The sequence below is a fragment of the Sciurus vulgaris genome (assembly GCF_902686455.1).
Source record: "Sciurus vulgaris genome assembly, chromosome: 15".
NCBI lineage: Eukaryota > Metazoa > Chordata > Mammalia > Rodentia > Sciuridae > Sciurus > Sciurus vulgaris.
In genome coordinates, this window is record NC_136476.1 from 56243373 (window position 1) to 56269447 (window position 26075).

A 26075-nucleotide genomic window follows, 5' to 3' on the forward strand; every position below is an offset into this window, starting at 1 on the left:
TCAGAGGAGAAATGATTAGATTGGAAGAGTCTTAACCCAATCTGTGAATTAATATTCCCTGGTGGGATTAACTGAAGTGATAGGGTGTGGCTGGAGGAGGTGGGAATTGGGGCGTCGCTATGGCGGATATATTTTGTATCTGAAGCATGGAGTTTTTCTCTCCTTTCTGATGTGAGCTGCTTTCCTCTGCCACACTCTTCTGCCATGATGGTCTGCCTCACCTCAAGCCCGAGGAATGGAGCCGGCCTTCTATGAACTAAGACCTCTGAAAACATGAGCACTCAAAAAAACCTTTCCTCCTCTATAATTTGTGTTGGTCAGATCATTTAGTCACAGCAGTGAAAAAACTGACTAAAACACTGGGGTTTGAACCACGGTTTCACACATGCTAGACAAGCAGTCAGCCACTGAGCTACATCTCAGACCTCCTGGAATTACTTGTTTTCTGTTTTATTCCCCCATGAGACTAGATCAAAGCTCTGGTAAAGCAAGGACTGTGTGCCATATAGGACTTCCAACCCCCACAGCACTACCATGACGCTGTCCACGCAGTTAAGTATGTAGTAATGGTTTAATGTACATTTTCACAAATACAATATTTAAAAAGTTAAAATGTAAAAATCCAGATTCAAATACAAAGTAAACTACACTCATCATTCCAAAATATCTTTTAAGAAGTCCCAGAACAAGAATTGTTCAAATTAGCTAAAAGAACCAACTAAAGCCTAAATAAAAAATTGATGTTATTGTTACATCAATAATTGAACACAACATACAAGAAAATTATATACTCCCCAAATTTTAAAAGTACAGATTTAGTCAATTATCAGCTCTTAAGAATAAATCAAATAAATGTTTGTTCTTAGAGGGAAAATCAATTATTCACCCTTATTTTGTCTCTTCACTACTTCCCCCAAATGTATATATACACATACCCACATGTGCACACACATAACGCACATACAGACACACACACACACACGCAGAATATTGCTTTAAAAAATGTTAGTTCTCACCTTCAAATATAGCCTGAAATCGAGGGAGAAATTAAGTTAAAATATTAATGAAAATTATAGAGATTTCTACAATATTTTGAGAAAAATCACACACATAACATTAGTAAGATGGACTTTCCATTGGAATACAGCTTTATGGTTGGTTGAGCATTGTTAAAACAAAACATAACTATAGACATCATTTTCTGGATGAATTTCTTGAGGAACACGTGGAATTGCTGGTATTTCTGGTTCTTCTACTTTGGGTTTTTCTTTCACTTCTGTAAAGTCAAATGAAACACAAAAATAGGTTAAATAAATAGTATTGGGACAATTGAAGGGGGAAAAGCAACTTTACCTCATACCATGCACAAAAGTAAATTTCAAATGGACTAAACATTTAATATTAAAAATACCATGTTATGGAAATAAGTTTTTATAATCTTAGAATTCTAAGCAAGACAAAGACCAAAAACCAAAAAGGAAAAGATTGACAAGTTTGAATTTCTTTCTTTTTTGGTGGTGCTGGGGATTGAACCCAGGGCCTTATGCATGCAAGGCAAGCACTCTACCAACTGAACTATATCCCCAGCCCACAAGTTTGAATTTCTAAAAATTAAAATTCTATATGGTAAAACCCACTATAAACAAAATTAAACTGTAAACACTAATGTTTACATGTTTAGAAGAATTAAAAGAATTTTTGTTTTGGTTTTGGTTCTGGGGAATCAGACCCAGATGGGTGCATGCTAGGCAAGCACTCTACCACTGAGCTATGCTCTGGCCCTTGCAAAAAATTTTAAATGTTATATGCAGTGATAACAAGGATACAGAAAAAAGACATTTATAAAAATTTTGGTGTGTGCGAACTGCTATGGCACTTTTGGAGACTAGTCTTACTGAATGCATTCAAATGTGAGTACTCTGTGGGCCCAGTAATTCAACTGCTAGGGACTCACCCAAAGGAAATAATCAGATAGACAAGCTTCTGGTGCCTCATTTACTTCTATATAAAGGGGGACTATTACTTAAACTATTAGGGTTTAAAACTTTGGATAAAATAATTCATCAAAAATATTTCATACAAGGCACACAGAAGTACTAAATTCATGTTATATAAGTAACTTTGACTCCCGGTGATGTTCATTGAACATCGTTGTGTAGTAAAACTTGGCAGTAACATCATTGCAAGGACTGGTTGGATAAATTATTGTCCACACATACAGTACAATACTATGCAGCTGTTGCATAAGATGTTATAAGGATGACCATAATCATAATATAAATGAAAGTGACAGAAAAGAATTATTGTACTAGCTCATTTGTTAAAATAACTTTAACACTTGGGATTTGGAGATAGGAGATGGTGTCTGTGTTCACTTCATATTGCTTAAATGTATTATAATAAACGTTTATTACTTTTATAATCAGCAAAAATAGATATTCCCTTTTGTTTGGTAAGACCAAAAACTAAATGAGCATTAATTGCATGCCCATATTGGAATGCAACTGTTAGAATCCAGGGGGTTGTGTTGACCAGACAGAACTGCTTCGCTTCCGTCAGCACAAGTAGAGCTTCATATGTGTTCTTTTTAAAATTTCTTTGGTTCCTCAAAACCTGCTTTACTTGGAAGCCAGTTAACACCAAGTTTTGTTTTGTTTTTTTGCGGTGCTGAGGATTGAACCCAGGGCCTTAGTGCTTGCGAGGTAGGCACTCTACCAACTGAGCTATCTCCCCAGCCCCAATGCCGAGTTTTTGTTAGACTTATCTTTAGCAGAAAGAGCAAATAAGCTACTAAAGGGGTTTCTTTTGAGAATAATTTCCTGGAAATAACCCTGATCTAAATAGGCTCAGCCCATTTCTCTGTATTTTTATTGATTTATTTATTTGTTTGATTGATTGGGGGGTGGTGGTGTTGTGGTTCTGGAACTCATGCATGCTGGGCAAGTGCTCTACAACTGAGCTAACCCCCCCCCAGACCTTAGCCCATTTCTTAACTGTCTGCAGTATAATAAAATAAAGAGAATCGAAATTCGCAGTTTTGTCCAAGGTGAGTCAAATTAAAAAAAGATTGGTCACATTGTTTTCAAAATACTATGCTTGGGAAAAAGCTTTTCAGGAACAAATTTTGTTTTTTGGTAAACCTGATAAAACCTAAAAGAATGAGTTCCCTAGCATCTTTAGTACCTTGTACTATGAATTTTCTTGTCTTTAGTTTATCAGGAAAATTGCATCTCCCAGAAAAGTTCATTCATTAAGCTTTCTTGTTAATCTCAATTAATTGTCCTTCTAAAATATTTTGCACATGATTCATACTATACTGGAATTCATTTCACTGACTATAGATTCTCAAAATAGATGGTATGCCAAAGTACCTATGGTACAGGCTTGTACTTCAATTATTTTCTTTTAATCCTTTGGAAATGTGCCAACACAGAAAGTTGGTGCAGGAAAATACATTTTACTTGCACTTAGCCAGATGATAGTCACAGTGCCACTGAGGCAACTAGCTATCATCAAAGAAGGCTGTAAATCATGACTGGCTGAAATATACCTATGTTGTTGCTATGAAGAGCCCCCTACCTTGAGGAAAAGTGTTAACATGCTCAGCATCTTCCTGGTATGCTTCAGGATCCTGGCCTTGGGGCCAACTTGTTTCTCCATTTGGTTCTGGAAGACATTGTATAGGCATATCCTTATTTCTATACGTCTTAGTGGAGAGGTCTTCAGGCCCAGGTATGTCAGGTGAATATTCTCCAGGCTCAGGTGTTTCTTGGTATGTGTCAGGTGAATATCCTCCAGGCCCAGGTGTTTCTTCATATATGTCAGGTGAACATTCTTCAGGAGCAGGTGTCTCTTGGATTGTTTCAGGAGAGGAGGTTGGAAGCACAGATATTTCTGTGTGTGTTTCATGAGAGAAGTATTCGGGTTCAACTCTTTCTTGGCATGTTTTTGTAGAAAGATCTTTAGGCACAGCTATGTCTTGTATTTTGGGAAAGAAACCTTTAGCCTCAGCTGTTGCTTGATCTGGCTCAGAATTGAATTCCTCCAGTCCAGCTGTGTTTCGGTATGTGTCAAGAGGATAGCTGTTAGGCACATCTGGATTGGGAGATGCTTCGGGAGAGCATCCTTCCAGGTCAGCTACATATTCAGATGTAGAAGGAAGGGCTTGGATACCAGCCGTTTCCTGACACATTTCAAGAGAGAGAACTCTGGGTTGGGTGATCTCTTGCCACATTTTGAGAGGATGGTCATGAAGTATAGCTATTTCTTGACATGTTTTAGGAGTGAGGACTTCAGGTTCAGCCATTTCTTGGCATGCTTCCGAACAATGGTCGGGAAGTGCAGCTGTTTCTTGGCATGTTTTAGGAGAAAGGGTTTCAGGAGCAGCCATAGATGGCCTGTTTCAGAATGATGATTCTGTACTACTGTTTCTTGGTACTCAGAAGAATTTTCCTGATGTATAATGCTTTCTTGACGTATTTGAGAAGAATGTCCCTCTGTCACAGCTCTTCTGGGGAAGACTGCCAAAGGAAGGGCTTCAGCTACGGCCCCAGGTGGCTCAGTTTCTCTCTCTGTAGGTGCCAGGGCTTCCTCCATCGTATTGTTTTCCCTTCGTGACCAAGGCTTCGCCTTCCGTTCTGCATTCTGTTGTCTCTTTCGGCCTCTTTGATTTTGTCTTCCTGTTTTCTGCTGCTTGCGTTTTTTCTGTTCTCTACAGAAAGATCAGAATTAGCATCAAAAAAAGGCTACAGATTTCAAATAAAGACTTCTAATGACAGTCCCAGGTCCCTCCCTGCCTTGTTGCAGGACTTGAACAACTCACTCAATCTCTCTGGGTCCCAATCTCCTTGTTTGTAAAATGAACAGTGCTAGAATGTTCATGATTGTTAGGAAATGTTTCTCCAGGGCTTTTTGGCTTTGATGCCTTGCTCACCAGTATAGAGTGTGAGTGTGTGTGTGTGTTTGACAGTGTGTGCTTAAAGTTTGGATATGGAAAAGGTATGATTCCTGCTATAAATTGAGAACACGGAAACTGGGGTTGTGGCTCAGCGGTAGAGCGCTTGCCTAGCACACGTGAGGCACTGGGTTCGACTCTCAGCACCACATAAAAAATAAATAAAGTTATTATGCCCGTGTACAAGTAAAAATATTTTTTTGAAAGAACATAGCATTCTGGTTTATACACTTGTTTCTTGGGCTGAGTCTGTGTGAGGTAGCCCCATTGTCTCCTGGGTGAACAGACACAATTGAGTCTCTAGATCTACGATGCAGACAGGACTCCTCATCTGCAGGCCGAGCGGGTATCTGGCTTGCTTTTCTGATAGTCGTCTGTAAAGAATGCTAAGGAGCTACAGTAGCTATCACATGAGGTTTACTGTACATGGAGTCAAAGCTGCAAAAAAATTTTTTTTTTCCTTGAGGTTATGAGGCCTGGTGAACAGGTCTGAGTGGCCATATCATACCTAATTAATATATTAAAGATCTAGAAGATGAAAGGGCTTGAGTGGAAATCGAAGCCAATGACAAATTGTTAGGCATCGCAAATATAACCAAATACAGATGGCTAATGCAGATGGGTTGGGGGGTGGGGTAGGTACTATAAATAAGCATTTCATCATTTTTCTAAACCTATTGAAATTCTGTTCCATGCTACCCACTCCATGGAGCCTCCTCTACAGAACACAGGGCTGAAATACCCTTCTTGCTTTGCTTTCCTGAAGGATTTATTGTAACATGCTTAAGGCAAAGAACATAGGCTGCCCCATACTGCTGTTCTTCCTGCAGAGACCATATTTCTTTCAGTAAGCTAGATGTTATTTGGAAATGAAACCAGTGTTTCTGTGTCTTTATAATACTCAGAGTTCCTCACACATTTAAAAGACGAATACCTTGTTCTACATTTGGGTGTGTTTGAAATTTTTTATAATAAAAAAGTTTTTAAGAGATTACCTCACCAAAAACAGTTTGAAGGCACAATAAAAAGGTTTTTTATGTACTAGTACAAAGTAAATATTTAAAATCGCATAGAAGCAAAGGAAAACTGAAGTGATGGTTGTGACATCTTTGAACTATTACTACTCCAAGTAACCAAGGTAACAAGATAGGTTACAAAGTTATTGTCAGGTTAAAAAAAAAAAGAGAGATGATGCTATATCTGAATTCCTCTGGAAACACTTTTTCCTAGATATTAATTACTAAATAATTTGTTTTATAGATCTCCATATGAGGAGATCTGAGTAAAATAAGGGTCCATATCTTCCCTGATAGTTTTTCAAAAGACACAGAAATATCTGTCTGGCTAAACATGAGTCTGTACTCTCTCATGGTCATGGGTAAGTCACTTAAACTTTCCATGCCTTGGCTTCCTTTTAGGTAAAATGAGGTCAATAATGCCTCCCCAACTTAACACAGTAGTAAGAATTACATATAATAACTTACATGAATGAGTCATTCAAATATAGTACAAATTGTACTCTCATGCTAATGTAGGAAACACTTATATAGTCCTTCCTCTGTATCTGGCACTGTCCTAAGGAATTTACTTCTCTTATTTCACATAATCTTCACATCAGCCTGGTGGTGGATACTATTATCTCTGTTTTGCAGATGACAAAACTGAGGCATAGAGAAGTTGAGTAACTTGACCAAGTTCAACAGCTAGGAAGTGGGGGAGTCAGGCTTCAAGTCTAGTTGTTCCGGCTCATCGGTCAGACTCTTAACCATTACCCTCTGCTGCCTTCCTCTGAAATCAGTAAGACTCCACTGTACCTTATGGTGAGAAAAGGGTGTATCATGGAGAGTGCCATCAGAGCAAGTCTAGCCAGGTGCCAAGAGGCTCCCCAAGGCACTGTCTACTCCAGTGAGTTCCTCAGCTTTGTCCTCCCAGTGCATTAAGCTCAAAAAACCAATTCTGTCAGCACAGTGACACTAGCTCCATTTATCAGGGCAGAGCTCATCAACCAGGCTCAGAGAGACGGACAGATAAACTTAAAGACCAATTTTTAAATGAACATTGAGCAGTACGAAGCTGTACAACAGAGAATTCTCGAACTGACTGCCAAGTGCAAGGTAAACAGATGCATTCTTTCTCTGGAGGCAAGTCCTTGGGAAACCAAGTAATGACCAGGAGGCTGTCAGTGGGTGTGGAACTGGGGAGATAATTGGAAAATCTTCAACAGAGGCACCTGCATCAGGACCCAGGTACAGAGTTTCTGCTATAAAATTATGTGTGCATTCCTGAAAGCCCTCACTTCTGCAAAAACCATGCACAAAAAAGTCACACGGCTGGGCTCAGTGGCACATGCCTGTAATCTCAGCAGCTCTGGAGGCTGAGGCAGGAGGATCACAAGTTCAAAGTCAGCCTCAGCAACTTAGCGAAGACCTAAGCAATTCAGTGAGACCCTGTCTTTAAAAAAGTATATTAAAAAGGGCTGGAGATGTGGCTCAGTGATTAAGACCCCTGGGTTCAATCCCCGGTACCAAAAAAAAAACAAAAAAAAACAAAAAATGTGTTTATGGGGAGAGGGGTGGGGAGGAGACTTGGGACAAACCATGCAAAACCTATGCAACTTTTTAACACTAACAGAAATGACAACTGGTACCAGGGGAGATACCTTGGTTGGTCCAGACAGGCAGCTTAGAATGACTGGAGCTGCCTCAGGTAAGAATGTGGAAAGGCAGTAGCGCCATTTCAGGCCCACAGTTGCTGAGACCTGAGCTCTGAGCCACCAAGCTGGGCACAGGAACAAGCACAAACTGCCACATGGTGGAGAGCAGAACGTGCAAGGCCAGCGTGTGCCTCTCTGGGAGGGACGCCCTGGCGCGGGCTGAAGAGGCTCCTGCCTTCCCCGCAGCCCAGCCGCAGCCTTCCCTTCCTGCTGAAGGTTTCCGTTCTGTTCCCACTGTTCTGACTCCTCTGACAAGGAGAAATGAGCCAACGCAACTTCCACGTTAGACTGACATCATCTCCCTATTTGCCAATCATATGTAAGCTAATTGGCGTTATGGGAACATCTGTGGCAGCCAAGCAGCCAGCAGGGTTCTGGGGGGAGTGACAAATGCCCTTTCTTAAGGAATGCTTTGCTTAGATCAGTGGTTCTCAACCGGGAGTGATTTTTGCCGCCTCCTCCCCGCCCCACCCTGCCCAGAAACATTTGACGACGTCTAGAGACATTTTGCCTCTCACAGCTCGGGTGGGAGGGAGGAGGTGCCATTGGCATATACAAGCCAGAAAAGGCTACCAAGCATCTAGAGCACACAGGACAACCTTCCGCCACAAAGAGTGATCCTGCCCATGGCAATCAATAGTGCTGCCTCAGAGCTCTGGCCTTAGATGGGGGCTGTATCTTGAGCTCTTTGGGCTCCCCTTTTCTTTCTGCAAGCAAGCCAGTCTCCTATGGTCACAGTTCATGTTCTAAATGGTTGCAGTTCCAATGGTGCCTGATTTGTCATGTTCTCTCCTTCCTCCCTGAGTGACTTTGAGGGGAGATTTAGAACCCCCAAACTCTGTCACTTGGTGCGCAAGGTTTGGATTTACTGAGGAGAGTTCATCAAACTCCCTCCGCAAGCCCTTTTACTCGCAGAGATCTCCTCGGTGGTCTCCGTTACCAGGACAAGATGCTCCGTGTTTCTATTACCAGCACAGCCAAACACCAGCTTCTCTACGATATAATTTGGCTGCTCAGTGTTTTAATAAAAAGCAGAGACAGGATAAGATTCTACTGCCACAAATTTACGGTTGACTCGAGGCGAAAGATTTAACCCGTTGGAGACTAGTTTCCCATTTTTGTAGAATGGGAGGGAGAACCTGATTGACAGATTGTTGGAAATATAGAGTAGGAGTGGTGCCTAGCTTCTTCCCCATGTGACATATGCTCAACAAACATTTACTTTTCCCTCCTCTCAAGACATACCCAAGTAGCCATTGTGAAATTTGCTTTTCTTGGGCTTCACGCTTTTCTTTTTCTGAGCTGTTCTCTGTTGCGCAAACTCCAAGTTCCAATGACATCTGTGGGATGAAAATGGAAGTTACTGGAGAGGGTGATGACACGTGGCAATTGATCAGTGTGGTGGAGGCGGACACCTGTAACCCCAGCTACTCAGGAGACTTAAGGTAAGGAGGATGGCACGTCTGAGGTCAGCCTATGCAAATTAATGAGATCCTGACTCAAAATAAAGTAAAAGGACTGGAGATGTGGCTCAGTAGAGAGCCCTTGGGTTACATTACTCAAGATCAAAAAAAGAAAAGAAAAACCTTATTACAAAGTGGTAAAACCCCTATCCTGGGTTTTCCTCCCAGATTTTTGAAGAAAGGGCCATATCTTATAGTTGTCCCTCCAGACATAGCTGGAAGCAAACATTCAGTAAACAGTTTTGAGCTAAAAGCATCAAAAACCTATTCAGAAATAGTATTTGCACATAAGTGTGCTACCAACCTAAAACAAAAAAATTTTTTGACATGGGGTCTTGTTATGGGTGCCCAGGCTGATCTTTGAATTTGTGAGCTCAAGCTATCCTTCACCCGGCTCCCCTCAAGCCTCCCGAGTAGTTGGACCACAGGCATTTGTCACCAGGCCCAGCCAAAATAATTTTACATGTTGTACAAATAATAAAAGGAAAAAAGTCAGCCATGTTTTGCCATCTTTAACATAATAGCCTGTTTCCATTTTACTCCTCATTTCTCTCCAGATCCTAGACACAAGGTTGTAATAATAGCATACCCATGATTTTATCTTTTTGTTAACCTAACATTATATCAGAAGATTTTCCATGACATAGTCTCCATAACTATAATTTTAATGATGACATGGTACTTAATCTAGCTGATGCTTTCTCATTTACCCACTCATTCTGCTTGTATTGAGCATTTAGGTTATCATGAGGTTTGGTTTGTTTTTGTTCTGCCTTGTATATCAAACTATAATATATAATTCATTGCATAGAGCTTTTTAAATTTTTTTCTCTCATGACAGTGTTTCTTCAAGTTCTTTGGAATATTAAGAGTATTATTAGAGTTTTCTCCTGTTTGAGGAAAGTTAATGGTCTTTAAAGTAGAACTTCTCGAGCCTATGGAGGGATGTAGATCTGCCCTGGACCTCCAACAGGTAGAATGTGCCCCCGTGGACCACAGCACCTTTTGTTTCCTAGACAAGAATTCTCCGTGGGGAAAAATTATACTATATAGTCATCTTTTCCAACCTCTAATTAAAATCACATTGCCTTCAATTGTGAATGTTAGGTAACATGCCGTGGTAGTTTTGATAGTGTGTGGCTTGGTCACTAAAAGAAATCACACACACAAAAATTTGTTCATGTTACATTGCAGTTGTTGCTGGTGCCTGAAAATATCATTTATTGCATATATTTTGCTGGATTTGATACTATGCTTATTAGACCCATTGATATATCTTGTTATTTAATGCATATATAATAAGTACATGTTACTAAATCACAATTTCTAAGTTTTCAGTAACTTAATATTATTGCTTCTTTATAATCCTATATATTTTAATTTTATGTATTTAAAGTGATTACTCTAAGAAGGGATCTAGAGGTTTATTAGAGTGCCAAAAAAGATCCATCAAACAAAAACTTTCAAAACATTGTCCTAGGATATCTCAAGGCCCAGAGTTCTACAAAACATTTTGAGAAACACTGCTGTCAGACAGATCCAAAGCATGAGATTAGGAGTGAAAAGAATAAGTACTATAATAGCTCTTGCTACCCATTGCCATATTTTTTTCCAAAAATTATACCAAATTTACCATGACTGTCCAGTATTAATCATTTCCACTCACATTTGCTAAAGCAGACTCCTTATTAATAATTTATTATTACTTTGTGTTCCTCTGGTTTATTAGAATCTTAGTACTAAAAGGCTCCACAAAGTTTATTCAGCCCAGTTCTTGCTAACTAAGGTTTGATATGAATGTACTCAATTATGCCTTTTTTTTTTTTTTTTTTTTTTTTTTTTTTTTTTTTTTTTTTTTTTTTGGCCAGATCCACAGAGAAGAAGGAAATACTCATAGCCCCAGTCTTTCCTAACAGCCACCACCTGCAAAGGTCTCTTTCATTACCTGGATGAAGATCAGGTGTTTGATGGAGATTCAGATGAGATTGCTCCTTTCCTGAGTCCATCTTGCTGCAGTACGTACGTTCCTGGTATTGGTCTGACTTCCACAAGCCACCTAAAAGCTTTTTGAAAATATCAAAAACAACTAACACTTAAGAAAAAAAATAAGAAAGAAAGAAAGAAACCACACGCACACATTTACTTGTCACTTGACTTCCCGCCTAAAAGTTGTATCAGGATGGAAACAGAACTGCAGGCAAGTTCTGCTTTCTTTATCACACTGTGCAGGTGGTGAGCCAGGGCCGTGTTGGTGCTGGGTCCTTGTGTTCCACCATGGGCTACTGTCTGTACAGGGAACCCCTCTGGCACTGCCCGGCTCACACAGCCCTCCAGTACAGCAGTCATTTGGTTCCATCTGCCAGCAAGTGTCTGAATTCCTTTTAGGACACCAAACGACTGGACTACAGGCTATGCCACACCAGGCTATGGCTGGAGAGATTGCTTTTCAAGCACAGAGGGTAACCTACTATAGAAGGAACACTGGGTCTAGGTTCCAACCAGCTCGCTGGTCCAGCACAAGTCACTTCTCTTTTCTGCGACTCTCTTCCTTATTTTGCAAATGGGCAAATAATCCCTGTCTTGCATATTCATACAGTTCCTTTGAAAGTGAAAATGAGGGGAACTGGGGGTGTAGCTCAGTGGTGGAGCACTTGCCTAGCATGTGTAAGGCCCTGGCTTCCATCCCCAGCACTACAAAAAGAAGTGATAATGGGGAAAATAAAAATTAGAAACTGTACTCTATATATGTAAAATTAATCTTACAATTTTTTTCCTGGATGTGGCCTTTTTCCATCTTAATCTATTGCAAAGAAAGGAAGGAAGGAAGGAAGGAAGGAAGGAAGGAAGGAAGGAAGGTAGGTAGATGAAATCTCGGTCTATATATTGTTAGATAATAGACAAAGAACCAAATTAGAAATTCAAAGCAAGTTTATGCCCTTTTTTGCTCACCCAGACTTTCATCCAAATAACTAGTGAATTCCATAGTAATTAGTCCAGGGGAAGGTCAAAAGGCATTTCTTAATTAAATATCCACATGTTATATCCCAGAAATTAAGTTGATGGTTCAAAGGAGCCCTCCTATCTCCAACTGGTCACCTCACTTGTGAAGGCATGGTTCACAGAAGACCGTGGTTCAACAAAGGAAGGCCACTGAGCATCACCCAGAACAGGCAGCTAGTCCAGGAGACAAAGTGCCAAGTGTGTTCTGGAGTCAGAGTGAAATGAAGAGTTTGAATTCCAGCATTGCCATTCCCTAATCGGGCAGCCCTGGGCAAGTTAGATGACCTTGGAGCCAGATGACCTGTCTGTGACACGAGGGCAACATGGGTATTTGCTTCATGGATTTGCTGTGGTGATTAAACCAGGTAATTCATATGAGGCATTTTATATATGCCTGACATATTAAATAACTGGTGCCTGGAATATTTAATTTGCTTAATAAATCTTAGCTGCTTTTATTAATGATAAAAATGTAACAAGATTTTGGCAAACCAAGTCAGAGCATAAATGCACTAAAAAACTCAGAAAACTGGATGCAGCAGTGCACTGAAATTCCAGCAGCTTGGGAGGTTGAGGCAGGACAATCACAAGTCCAAGGCCAGCCTGGGCAATTTAGTAAGACCCTGTCTCAAAATTTAAAAATGTCCTTTAATGAAGATGCTCACAATGTGAATAGGCACTGCCCACTTCCATAAAAGTTGTTTTTTGTTTGTTTATTGTGGTGCTGGAGACGGAATGCAGGGCCTCATGCATGGGTAGGCAAGCACTTCACCACTAAGCAACACCTTCAGCCCCCAATCTGAATGCAGCAGAATTAGAAGAGATGGAAATTACCTTGTCTCTCCCCTGCCACCCCACCTTTTAAAATTAGATTCAAGATATTTTGTTAACAGCTACTACAAACAGTAAGATAGCTCAATTAGATTACCAAGTACAAAATCAACAATCAGTAGTTTACATATATTCAAACAATCTTTTGGAAGATTTAATGGAAGAAAAGATTTTGTATATAACGGTAAGAAAAAATATATTAATACGTTTGTCAATAAAAATGTGAGATCTACAAAAAATAAAAATAAAAATACCACTGAAGCAAAAAAATAGCCTTTCTACAAATAGGACCATATTATTGTGTAAATGAATTTGTAAATTTAACAAAATCTCAATAAAGACTTAACAGTTTTAAGTTATATCGCCTGATGCTAAATTTAATGAAAAAAAAAATAAACAGAAGTGGAACCAGCATTAAAACACATTAAGGCATTTTTAAAAGCCTAAATAATTTAAGAGTATCATACTGGTCTATTAGCAAAACAGAATTCCCAGAAGTAAGTACACTCAGACACGTATAGAAATTGAATGTATAAAGAGGACATCATCTCAAATCACTGGGAAAAGAAGTAGTCAATAAATGTTATAGGGATTAGTAAAGTAATATCCCTGCCTTACCTCATATACCATGATAAATTCCATATGCACCAAAGATATTTTTAAATAACACAACCATTAAATAATAAGAAGAAAACTTGAAAATTTTTTCTTTACAAATCTGCAGTTAGCAAGAACTATCTAACCTTTCATGACTCAAAAATCCCCAAGTCATAAATTATTTCAGTGATATTTTTTGTTTCTCTCCCCATTTTTTAAATAAGAAGAAACTGGGAACCAAGGAGGGAAAGGGTTTACTACCCAGTATTTTTTTAACTTATTGCCAGCAGCACTTCTGATTCTCAGATGGATCATCTTTTTTATGCTTGATCCTGCTGTGTTTGAAAATATGTGTGTGGATGTGAAGGTAGGAGAGAAATGAGTTTTCAAACACACTGGAAAGTATTGAGAGTGACATAACAAACACCTGCTTACTCGCCACCGAAAGTTAACTTGGGTTTTAATAACCAAATCGTAATGGTGAGCTCTGTTTCTCAGTTCCCCAATTTTTGCCATAAGTAAATCTCTGAATCTAAAAATGCAGATAACTCAGTGAGTCCCTGCACGCTGTGTAATCTGTCTCTGGAAAAGTTTGGATTCTCAGATATGGGATTTAAATAACTCAAAGTGACTGGAAATTATAAAACAGTACTTGTAATCTAAGCCAACGGTTTGAACATTGGTTCCTTTGGGTAGTTTTAATTTTTTTTTTTTTTTCGGGGGGAGATGGACACAATACCTTTATTTTACTTATTTATTTGTATGTGGTGCCAGGGATTGAACCCAGTGCCCCACACGTGCTAGGCAAGCGCTCCACCACGGAACCAGCCCGTTTTAATTCTTGTTAGGTTGTTTCTTATATTATGATAGTTTCATAAAATAACCTCATAGATCCTTCTAGAATACCCTCAGAGGATGCAAAAGGACTTCTTAAACAGGATTGTCCTTAGAGCTTACATCCCCCTGTTCAACAATTCAGTAAACTGAATGCCCACTCTGTGCCACCTGCGGTACAAGGCTGCCGGGCCACAGAGCTGGAGACTGTAGTCCCTGGGCTCGTGGAGGAGAGAGTACACACATCTTACTGTAAGGACTTCGAGTCTCCATACCCTGTGACAACTTCCTAAGTTGATTCCACCCCTGCCCCATGTTCCCTGCACCTAGAGGCAGAAAGTGGAAGGCCTAGGAGAGGGTGGGGTTTCAAGTTAACAGCAAATTAGGGTCAATAGCGGGTGGAGGCAGCGACTGGAGATAGTTTGGAGCAAACTAGATTGGAAGTCAGGCAAGGTGTCTGTGATGTGATAAGCAGACTAGGGCGGGAATTGGGGACAGAAATAGTCACACGATAACTTTACAAGCCATAGTAAATGGTTCCTTGTCTCTGTTCAAAACTTAGAATTATTATCAGAATGTGAGATGTTAGGCATTCAAGCCAGATATTTTTAACAAATACCACCTTGTTCTAGAGTTATGGGCATATGTACCTAAAACCTCCCTCGAGGCCATAAACTCCTGGAGGGCAGTTACAGCTCCTGATTCACCTTCTCTTTTCCACAGTTTGATCTTGTGGGCAACATGGCCCACAGTTGTCCCCGTAAATGCCCTCACTCCCTGGATGTCAGGCCAGTTTCTTGGTCATGCAGGCTGGGAAGGTAGTTCCTGCCCTCCAAGGGGCTGCTGCTGGGACTGCCTCATGGCAGGACCATCATCCTTCCAGTTCTTTCTACTGTCATCCATTCCGTACCCAGCACTGTCCTATGTGCTGGAGATCTAGCAGTTAAAAGCCAAAGTCCTCTCAGGGAGGGCGACAGATAAACAATAAGCAAGTAAATAAATATAAATGTTTCAGATGGGAATAAATCCATGGGAGAAAACTGAGCCGAGAATGATAGAATAAGACATGACAGGAGGTTGATGGTCTGCTCCTTTTTGTGTGTGTGTGTGTGATGAGGTCTCATTATGTTACCCAGGCTGTTCTCAAACTCTGCTCAGGTGATTCTCTTGCCTCAGCCTTCCAAGAAGCTGGGACTATAGGTGTGCACCACTGCACCTGACCTGCACTTCTTTTTTTAATATATACATATTTAAAATATATATATATATATTTTAGTTGTTGATAGACCTTTATTTTATTCATTTATTTATATGCAGTGCTGAGAATCAAACCAGTGCCTCACACATGCTATAGGCAAGTGCTCTACCACTGAGTCACAACTCCAGCCCCTGACCTACACTTTTACTAGTGTAGTCAGGTAAGGCAGAACGGACAGGGAGAGAGGCCATCTGTTTTGAGATCTAGGAAGGAAGGCTACCAGAAATGACCTGAGGAAAGCAGTTGGCAAGGAGGTGGGAACGGAGAGCAGCTTCTTGGCCCTTGTAGGGATATTTCTGCCCTGGGCAACGTGGATAATCGCGGGATGGTTTTGAACCCCAGAGTGATGCAACATGACTTACATATTTAAGGATTTTTCTGTTTACTGTGTGAGACAGCAGAAGAAGTGGAAGGGAGACAATGAGAAGCCCATTGTGACAATCCAGGTGAGAAATGGCTATGGCTTGAACTGCAATGGTAGTGGTGAAGGGTGATGAGGTTCTGGATTGCTTTATAAGTTGGAAACAGGTTGAGAGATAGAGATTCTGAGCAACTGGAAGGATGGAGTTACCATTACCAGATGGGGCAGACTGGGAAGAAAGGGTCAGGATAATGGAGAGATCCTGTAGCTTGGATGTGCTATCGGATCAGGGAGAACACAGCAAAGGAGCAGCCAGTGGGCCAGAGGAAATCCAGAAAATATTATCTTCTAGAAGCCACGTGGAAAAAAATGTTTTAAGGAGGGCAGACTGGTCAATTCTGTCAAATTTTGCTAACAGCTGGGGCTGGGGCTGGGGCTCAGTGGTAGAACACTTGCCTAGCATGTGTGAGGCACTGGGTTCAATCCTCAGCACCACATAAAAATAAATAAATAAAAGATCATCTACAACTAAAAAATATTTTTAAAAAATTTTTGCTAATAGGTGAAGTAAAGGAGAATTGGGAATTGTCCTTAAAATGCATTTTCTAACAATCCAATTCAATTCAATTAATTACAGACTGTGGTGCCCAGAGAGGTAAAAGGTAGCTTTGGCGAGGACATCCAGGTTAAACCAGCTATATAATTTTCTGAGACCCAGTGCAAAATGAAAATGTAGGACTTCTCCTTTTAAAATTATTAAGTATTTCAAGACAGCTACAATGGCAAATTAAGCCCAGCACAGGGCCCTACTTTTAAAGTGATCCCTGGATCCCTGCAGCAAACTTACAAAGTAGCTGTTATTACCCTCATTTGTCAGAGCAAGAAACGGGTGCTGAGTGTATGGAGTGATATATGTAAGGTCACAGTTAGATTGGTAGTTGGGTCTTCAGTCTCCATGTCTGGCCCCCTTTTACCAGACCAAACTAGGGACTGGGGGAGAGAGTTGCTCTCCTGCCTCCTGACCATCTGGAGCAGGAGAAAGGAGTGAGGACCTGTCCATGCATCTCGCAGGCCTGATTGAACTGAGCAGATGGGAGGAAAGGAAACACATAGCTAAGCCCCCCCTGCTCTTTATGATGGAGATAATGAAGGAGCATAGGAAGAATAGCTGTGGAGTAGATACAGTGAAATCATCAACATCAACTGGTAGCTCAAAGCTAATGTCATTTTAGGTGATAGAATTTTAGAGCCCCCAAACCAGGGTGAGGAGAGTCTTGCTACCTTTTAATTTCTCACACCACAGCTAAGAACATCATCCATGAAGACCATGTGAAGGGTATTTGAAAACATGTACTGGAAAGAGCAAGGGGTATAGGGCTCTGTCATTTCCTGGCTGGGTAATTTGGGGGAAATCACTTAATTCTTTCTGATCTTCAATTTCTTGCCTTGTAAAGCAGAGGAAAGTAATTCCTAACAGGGATTCTGTGAGGATTAAAGAGATCAAGAAAGGATTTTATAAAATGAAAGTCACCGTGCAGATGTTAAGTCCCATAAGACTTGGACAATGTTAATAGTATCATTAATGATACACCTGAGCACTTTCTTAAAGTACATTTAGGTAGAAGGCTCATACGCTTGGTTTTTGTTGTTTGTTTTGTTTTGTTTTGGAATCCAAGATTGAATCTAGGAATGCTTTACCACTGAGCCACATCCCCAGCCCTATTTATTTTTTTATTTTGAGCAGGGTCTCACTAAGGTGCTTAGAGCCTTACTAAGTTGCTGGCCTTGAAATTGCAATCCTCCTGCCTCAGCCTCCTGAGCTGCTGGGATTAGACATGCACCACCACGCCAGCATGTATACTTGTTTTTTCTTAGCATTTCTTCCTCGCTGAAATATTTTTTTCAAAGTTTTTGAAATACTTTTCAGAGACTGGATGGAGCCTTGTTTTCCTAGGTGGGGAAGAAGAGTTTCTTGTTTCCCTCTCTGTCTGTTGATGTGTGATAAACTAGTTCTGTCTCTGCTCAAACAGACGCTGCTGTACACACAGATAATGTGTTCTGTGACTTTAGAAGAGCTGCAGCCTCACTTCCATCTAGTTGGTCCCCAAACCCTTCTTCTGGCCTCTTTCAACCAATATTTCCTTGTAGCACACATAGACAAATAACTATGTCTTCTTAACCATTGGTGAGTGGATGTTTACATGGGGAAGGACCTTTCTGTTCACCTTGAGCCACCACCACATCTCTGTCTTTCATTGCTAACTTCTTGAACTAACTACATCCTCAGTGTCCCCTTTTCCCCTACCACTTCATTCTTGTACATCAATGTAGTGTCTGGTCGGCATTATTTTCTCATACGTCATCAACAATTTCCTAATGACCAGACTCAGTGGTCCTTCTCAGTTCGTTCCTTCTGATTTCTCTGCAGCTCATGATTTGTCCGAGCACCTCTATCCTTGAAACTCTTGTTTTCTACGGAGGTTCGTTCTTCACCTCTCCCTCCTCCTCCTCGCGGGTTTCTCTTTCACTCCCTTAGATGGAGGAGGATGAGTACTTGGTCTGTGACTTTCTACTGTCCTCCTTCATTGATCCAACTGTAAATCTTTAGCTGCGACATCTATGCACTTATCTTCTAAACAAAATGTTTGTGTGAGGATTAAGAGCGCATGCTCCAGTGTCTCCTGGTTGTCATTCATTCCCTGGAGGTCTCATGGGACCTCAGGCTGAGCATAGCTAAAGTAAATTTAACTTCCCCAAAGTTCCTATGCTCTTGATTTCTTGGTAGATTTGGAGCCAACACTCTAAACTTCAAATATTTAACCATTATTTCTAACTCTCTATCCCAGGCTCCTCTGTGTTTTATTTCTATTGGGATAGTCTCACTGTGTTCCTGGCCATTAGTTTATTGTTCTCGTTGTCCCTCATGCTTGCTCCCTCTTTCCCTTTCTCATACCACTGCTGCAAAGGGCAACCTGAACTTCTCATTGGAGTTACTGGAAAAGTTTCCTTAGTGGTTTATCTACTTCCACTTCCTCTTACCCTCCCTCCCTGCACAAAGAGCCAGAACATTCCTCCCCTCTCTGGTTCTGAACTAGTCATTACAGTCTCAGTATTGCCTGCAGAATAAAGAGGAAACCTCACCAAGCATGGTGGCACACACCTATAATTCCTGCTACATGGGAGTCTGAGGCAGGAGGACCCCAAGTTCAAGGTCAGCCTGGGCAACTTAGTGAGGCCCTGTGTCAAAATGGAAAATGAAAAATAAAAAGGTCAGGGATGTAGGTCAGCAGTAGAGTACCCCTAGGTTCAAGCCCCAGGACTGGAAAAAGAAAAAGAAAATAAACAAAAATAAAAACAGAACAACAACAAAAACTAAACTTTTTAGTCTGGCCTTTAAGCCCACCCTCCCAATGGTATCTCCCGTTACGTCCCTGAAACCACGCAGGGTCTCCATTAGAGCAGCACTTGCCCTTCTTGTTTTGCCTTGAATCTTTTGAAAGCCCACACAGTACCTTTTCTCATGCCTCCTAGTTGTTCAGTGCTCTTCCTGTCCTTGGCCATCCGGGCATCAAGCGCCTCCATCACAAAGCCTTTGATTATGCAGGAGATGATGAGTGATGAGATGGTAGCCACTCCACAGACAGTGATGAGCACCCAGCACTTACATGCATTATCTCACTTAGTCCTCTGCGTGGACAAGGAAACTGCAGTTTAAAGAGATTAGGTGACATTCCTCAATCACAGAAGTGCCTAGTGACAGAGTTAGGGTTTAAAATCAAGACTGTCTCACTCTAAAGTTCATAGATTTAACCATTATTTCCTCCTGCCTTTTCCTACCTCAACACCATCTTGCTTTCCTTTCTGAGCTATGAGCATATTTATCTGACCCTCTTCTGTGGCAAATGGCACCAAATAATATTGTGGGGGGGGGGGGGGTGCTGAGAATTTCTCCCAGAGTTTATTCTGTGACTGAGCTACATTCCTAGTCCTTTATTTTTTTTTTTTTTTAATTTTAAGACAGAGTCTCTCTAAGTTGCTTAAGGCCTTGCTAACTTGCTGAGTCTGACCTTGAACTTACAATTCTCTTGCTTCAGCCTCTGAAACCACTGTCCAGTAATATATTTTTTTTTCTTTCTTTCTTTTTTTTTTTTTTTTTTTTTTTGTGGTGCTGGGGATTGAACCCAGGGCTTGTGCATGTGAGGCAAGCACTCTACCAACTGAGCTACAACCCCAGCCCCCAGCGATATTTTTATTGTTCATGTATACACATCTTTTATGATATACTCGTTCATGAAACATTTATTGAGCATTTATTTTTGTCAACCCCTTTGCTAGGAATTGGAGGCAGAGGAATCAAATGGAGTCTTCAGTCAAGGACCTCATAGTGCAAATCCAAATTTACTTGGATTTGGAATATAATTCACTGTGATAATTTTAATATAAATATCTTTAAATGTTCTGGGGTTAGAGATGGAGGACTTGATGCTGCCATGGAATTGGAAAGATAAGGATATTATTTTACACCCTGTGGCAATAATCATCTTTATCAATAACTACCTGAAATGACCCTGACATTAGTCAACAATTAGAACTGGGAAGATGGTGTTCTATATGCATATCAGAGTGCCTCATCTTTTTCACTTCATAATAATATTTTTTCACTTTTATTTATTTCACAGAAATAATAATAATAATAATAATAACAACTCACATGTATTAAGCACTCCTTCACCATATCCTAGGCACTGTTCTTAGTACTTCATGTACCAGAACTCATTCAGCCTCTACATCCTTTAAGGCAGGCAATTTGGAGATATCTATTTTGTAGAGGAAGCCACTGAAACACATGAATTAAACCTGTGCCATAAGTCACACCTCTAGTAAGTGGACAATGTTGATTGAGGGGTCATTTGCTCAACCAACTTGCTCCCCTGCCTCTTATTCCTTTACTATTAAAAAACAGAAGGGCACAATATATTTTCTTTTCTAATCCTCTCCCCCTCCTCTCTTTCCTTTCTCCCTCTTCTTCACACTCTTATTCTGCAATCATTTGCTGACTACCTACTATGTAGGATGCTGAGGACACAAAGGCAAATATATGTGTGTATGTGTGTATATATATAGCCATACACACGTGTGTGTGTGTATATATATATACATATATATATATATAAAACCATAAACACACACACACACACACACATATATAAAACCATACAAAGAAAATTGAGGGAACATAGATGAGAGTGGTAGCTCACCCCTGTAATCCCAGTCACTCAGGAGGCTGAGGCAGGAGGATTGCAAGTTTGAGGCCAACCTTAGCAACTTGACAAGACCCTGTCTCAAAATAAAAAATAAAAAGGACTAGAGATGTAGCTCAGTGGTAAAGTGCCCCAGGGTTCAACCCTAATACCACCAAAAGATTTAAAAAAAAAAAAAAAAAAAAAAGAAGAAGAAGAAGAAGAAGAAGAAAATAAAATTGAGGGAACATGGGAGAGGGACATCTAGACAGACGAGATGGAGTCAAAGAAGTCTTCCTGGAAGAAATGATCTTGGCCATAGTTTTGAGGGGTGAATAGGAGTTAACTACTAGGACACAGCAAGGTTAAGGGGAACAAACACTGGTTCAACTGCCTTATGTACAGACTGGGCATTTTAATACCTACCTTTTAAGACTCTTAGGCCAATTAATAGAGTGACTTATGGAAAGCATCCACCACAGTGCCTTACTGCACAGGCTATTCTGGTCGTACATAATCTCAATACTAATAACACCTAATAACAAAACTAAGCAGAGCATTAGACCTCTTTTTATAGATAAGGAAATGGAGACCCAGAGAGAGAGAGCGCATGAGAGAAAGACACCAATCTCACATAGGCTTAACGGTAGTTGGAACTGGAACCCGGGACCTCTGACAGTTCTGTTTTCTCTTTGCCTGCTGACATTCTACTCAATTGTCAGTTAGTCCACCTCATCCCCAGGCTTAGTGAAGTAGTTCCCAAACTTTCTGACTGTTAGCATGCCATCTTTATGATTTTTGCCATTACTTAATACTTTTCTTTAAATAAACTCATTTTTACTATAAACATTTAAAATGAAATTTTAAATCACCACTATAAATAGAAAACCAGCAACATCATCTGTGAAATCACAGGTGTATAGTATAACAAATGATATTTCCTCTAAGACATTAAAATAAAAGATATTTCATCTAAAATTATCCACACTGCCCCAAGTGATATACATCACACATCTTGGGAAACACCAACGTATGTGATTAATCAATGAATTATTTTATTTTCACAATAACTTCTATCTGTGTCCAAACCTATCCTAAAACCAAACTTTCCTTTGCAAAGGTGGTTTATACTTGGAAGGGACAGAGTAAAGGCACAACCCACTTCCTGGTCTGCTTCCAACTCACTGTTCTACATATCAGCGACTCTCTGCTAGGGATCTCATTGCAAATGTGCCTCTTATCTTAGTTAATTTCTTCACCCCTTGGAATTTCAGCTTCCCTGCATAGAAAATGTCTTAGAACCTAGCATGATGTATATCCCTGTTTGTCTGGAAACTTCAGTATCCCCCTTCCAGCAGATTCTGTCCCTTGGTCTTGGAATTTAGAGTCAGCCCTTGCCCCAAAGGGACTGCCACTGGCACATAGCAACTTTCTGAATGGTTCAGCTCCCAGTGCCTGCCAGGGGTCTGGAACGTGGTATATGATACACATTCAGTGGTACTGAGGTACAGGTGGCTAGAACTGCTGCCACTAGGTGGATCTGAATGGCAATTGCATCAGACTGACCTGTCACCTGGGCTGTGAGTTCTGGCTCCAGCATTTTCCCCTGGAGGCCACCTGCCTTGCTCCCTGATTCTCTGACACTCTGTCCCCCTCCTTCCAAGTCCTCCTGTGAGTGAATTAAGCTGAGGATGTTTCCATACCAAACACTTTGCTAATTGATATTCCATTGCAATCTGCTCAACAAATGTTAACAGGGGTTTGCATTTTGTTATTTTTTAGTGACACTTTGGTTATATTTTTAGCCAGGTCGGGGTGGGAAGAGAAGGAATGACTTCAGCAGGCAGGAAACATATGATCAGGTCTTTCTGACCTGACATTTTCCTAAGCATCTGGGAGTACCTTTGCCAGCCGGAGTTCAGGATCTGATCTGATCTGATCTGACCTGATTTGGTGTTATCAGTATATATCACGGGGAAGTTTGATGTGAGGATGAAGAATCCTTTGTGCCTATCTATGTTCCAATTGCCACCCCTTTATTGTCAGCACTCTGACCTCACTTTAAAGAGGCCGGTTGTGCTCAGCCATGGCAGACACCCGAGCGGGAATCACATACACTCATGCTCCACGAAGTGGAGGAGTGGCAGGCCTACCCAGACTTCGTAATGAGGGTCCCCCATCAGCAAGAAGCACATCTTATTCTTGTTTAAATGTCAGAATGTTCTTGGTAATCGAGAGAGATCAAAACAAACCCCGACAGAATAGCCATCCTCAAAGACTGCCAGGAACACCTAGCACTGCTCCTAATTCTTCTATCTTCTTGATGAAATTAAAAATAGGATGTTGGATATCATAATTGATATAACTATTCATCATTGAACTTGGAGACTGCATTTCACTTCTCAAGGAATATTAACTAATAGGAGCCATTAACACTCAAAGAGTACGTGGTACAGTGGATAGAGACTGCATTCTTTTTTTTTTTAATTTTTATCGTGAACAAATGGTATACATGTTGTTTCTCTGTTTGTACATGGCGTAAAGGCATACCATTTGTGTAATCATAAATTTACATAGGGCAATGTTGTTTGATTCATTCTGTTATTTTTTCCCTTCCCCCACCCCTCCCACCCCTCTTTTCCCTCTATACAGTCCTTCCTTCCTCCATTCTTGCCCCCCTCCCTAACCCTAACTCTAACCCTAACTCTAACCCTAACACTAACCCCTCCCTCCCCCCATTATGTGTCATCATCTACTTATTAGCGATATCATTCATCCTTTGGTTTTTTGAGATTGGTTTATCTCACTTAGCATGATAGTCTCCAACTGCATTCTTGAATCGGAAGACAGGGTATCTGTTTCCACCATGCTGCTACTAACTTCTGGTTTTACCCAGTTCAGATGAATGCACAGTACTTTGTTCTCGTGCAAAACAAGCTTGGGAGAAGCCTGTCAGATCCTAAATAACTTGGTCCACAGAGCCAAGGAAGACTGTCTCTTACAGGAAATCATGCACTGAATTATCAAAACTTTCTCCTTGCTGGATGTGGTGGCACATGCCTGTAATGACAGTGACTCAGGAGGCTGAGGCAAGAGGATCACAATTTTGAGGCCAGCCTGGGAAATTTAACAAGACCCTGTCTCAAAAAGATTTTTTTTTTTTTTATTAAAAAAAGTTTAAAGGGTTAGGAATGTAGCTCAGTGTAGAGTTACACCTTTGGTCCAATCCCCAGGAATGGGGGGTGGCGGGGAAGAACTTCCTTCTCATATCCATATCAAATATGGCACTCTATTGGGCTTATTCATCCCTCAGAAGGAATAAACAAAGTGAACCATCGTTAATCCAGTAGGTTTAATTCCCACTTAATGGAAACTAAATAAAGTTCTCAATAATGCATGGTGACATCCCCTCTGTATCAGATGTCATTGTAAATTCTGGTTATCATTGATAGAGGAGGAGGACAATTGATTGAGTGGTAGTGTTGCCATGATGTGGGTAGCAGGAATTGGAAAACTAGATAAATAAGTGTGTGGTAGGAAAGTAAACAACGCACTTGAGACTCTTCAGTAAGAAGCCAGGTGTGGACGTAAGGTTGGGCAGGAGAGCTAGTTTGTGGGTGGTGCTCCTGTGGTTGTTCATGGTACTGGGGATTGAACCCTGGGGCGCTCTATCACTAAGCCATATCCCCAGCTCCTCTTTTTTCTTTTTATTTTGAGACAGGGTCTTGTTAAATTAGCCAGGCTGAACTAGAACTTGTGATCCTCCTGCCTCAGCCTCCCAGTAGGGATTAAGGGGTGTGGTCCTGGGATGAAGGCCTGTTCCACTATGCCCAGCCAGGAGACAGCTATTCTTTTTTTAAATTACTTGCAGACTGAGCATTTCTAGAGTTACTTGATCTTGAGACATACTAAATACCAAATTTCATAGATTTTAAGAAATCTTTAAAGTCATCTAGTCAAATTTCCAGAGAGATGATTGAACTCCTACTACAGACTTAATTTACTAGAAAAGGTTTCTGATTTTTAAGTCTTTTATTAACAATCAAAATAGAAAGTGTTGTCATTAGCTCCCACAGTCCCTAACCGAACATTCTGTGCTGTGTAAAAGGAGCAAAGTTTCATCCCTCCCTGTTCTATAAGGGGTTTCTCCCCCTTGCCGATAATTCCCTGCAGGGGTAGCCACAGATGTCCCTACAAGAGCGTTCTTCAAGGGGTCCAGTGTTGTTCCACGAAAGACAAGGAATGGGCTTGTGCCTGCGGCGCCGTCTGCGGAGTGACAGCTAGCAGACAGAGCGGCTTTCAGAAGGAACAGCTGCAGGCCTCTTGCTCTTGGTCCAACATGCTCCACCACCAGGGCCACTGGTCCATGGCCTCCATCAGCGTGGGTGAAGCCCAAGGAGATTGCAAGCCACACAGGATTCCCATGGTCTTCAGTGCAGTCACAGTGGAAGCTTGGAATGGCACAGATTGTTGTTCTTGCGACTGGGCAGTTAGTAAGTGTGGATTATGACCTAAGGTCCTGTGTTAGCCACCAGGAATGAGAGATGAGTCAGACGTGCTGCCTGCCCTTGAGACCTCACAGTTTACTGGGAGAAACAGAGCCAGGGGTGTCACCACACAGAATGCATGACAACCAAAGTCTGCAGTCTCTGGGGGCAGCCGATTAGATTGCTGAAGTCTGTCTGAGGACTCAGGGAAGGCTTTTCAGAAGAGATGAGACTTAACCTGGACCTTCACTGGAGTGTAGAAATTCATCGGAGAGCTAGGCGTGGTGGCACATGCCTATAATCCCAGCTACTTGCAAGTCTGAGGCCAGCCTCAGCA

The 26075-nt window shown here is 41.0% G+C and overlaps 1 protein-coding gene across 1 annotated transcript; it reads right to left on the bottom strand.

Moving 5' to 3' along the window:
• Nucleotides 1–4123: 4123 nt before the first annotated feature.
• On the bottom strand, nt 4124–11439 carry HEMGN (hemogen). The gene is given in 4 exon segments (XM_079113970.1): nt 4124–4711; nt 8913–8950; nt 8952–9007; nt 11076–11439. Coding segments are annotated over 4 exon segments (606 nt in total). The 5' UTR covers nt 11137–11439; the 3' UTR covers nt 4124–4260.
• Nucleotides 11440–26075: the final 14636 nt, after the last annotated feature.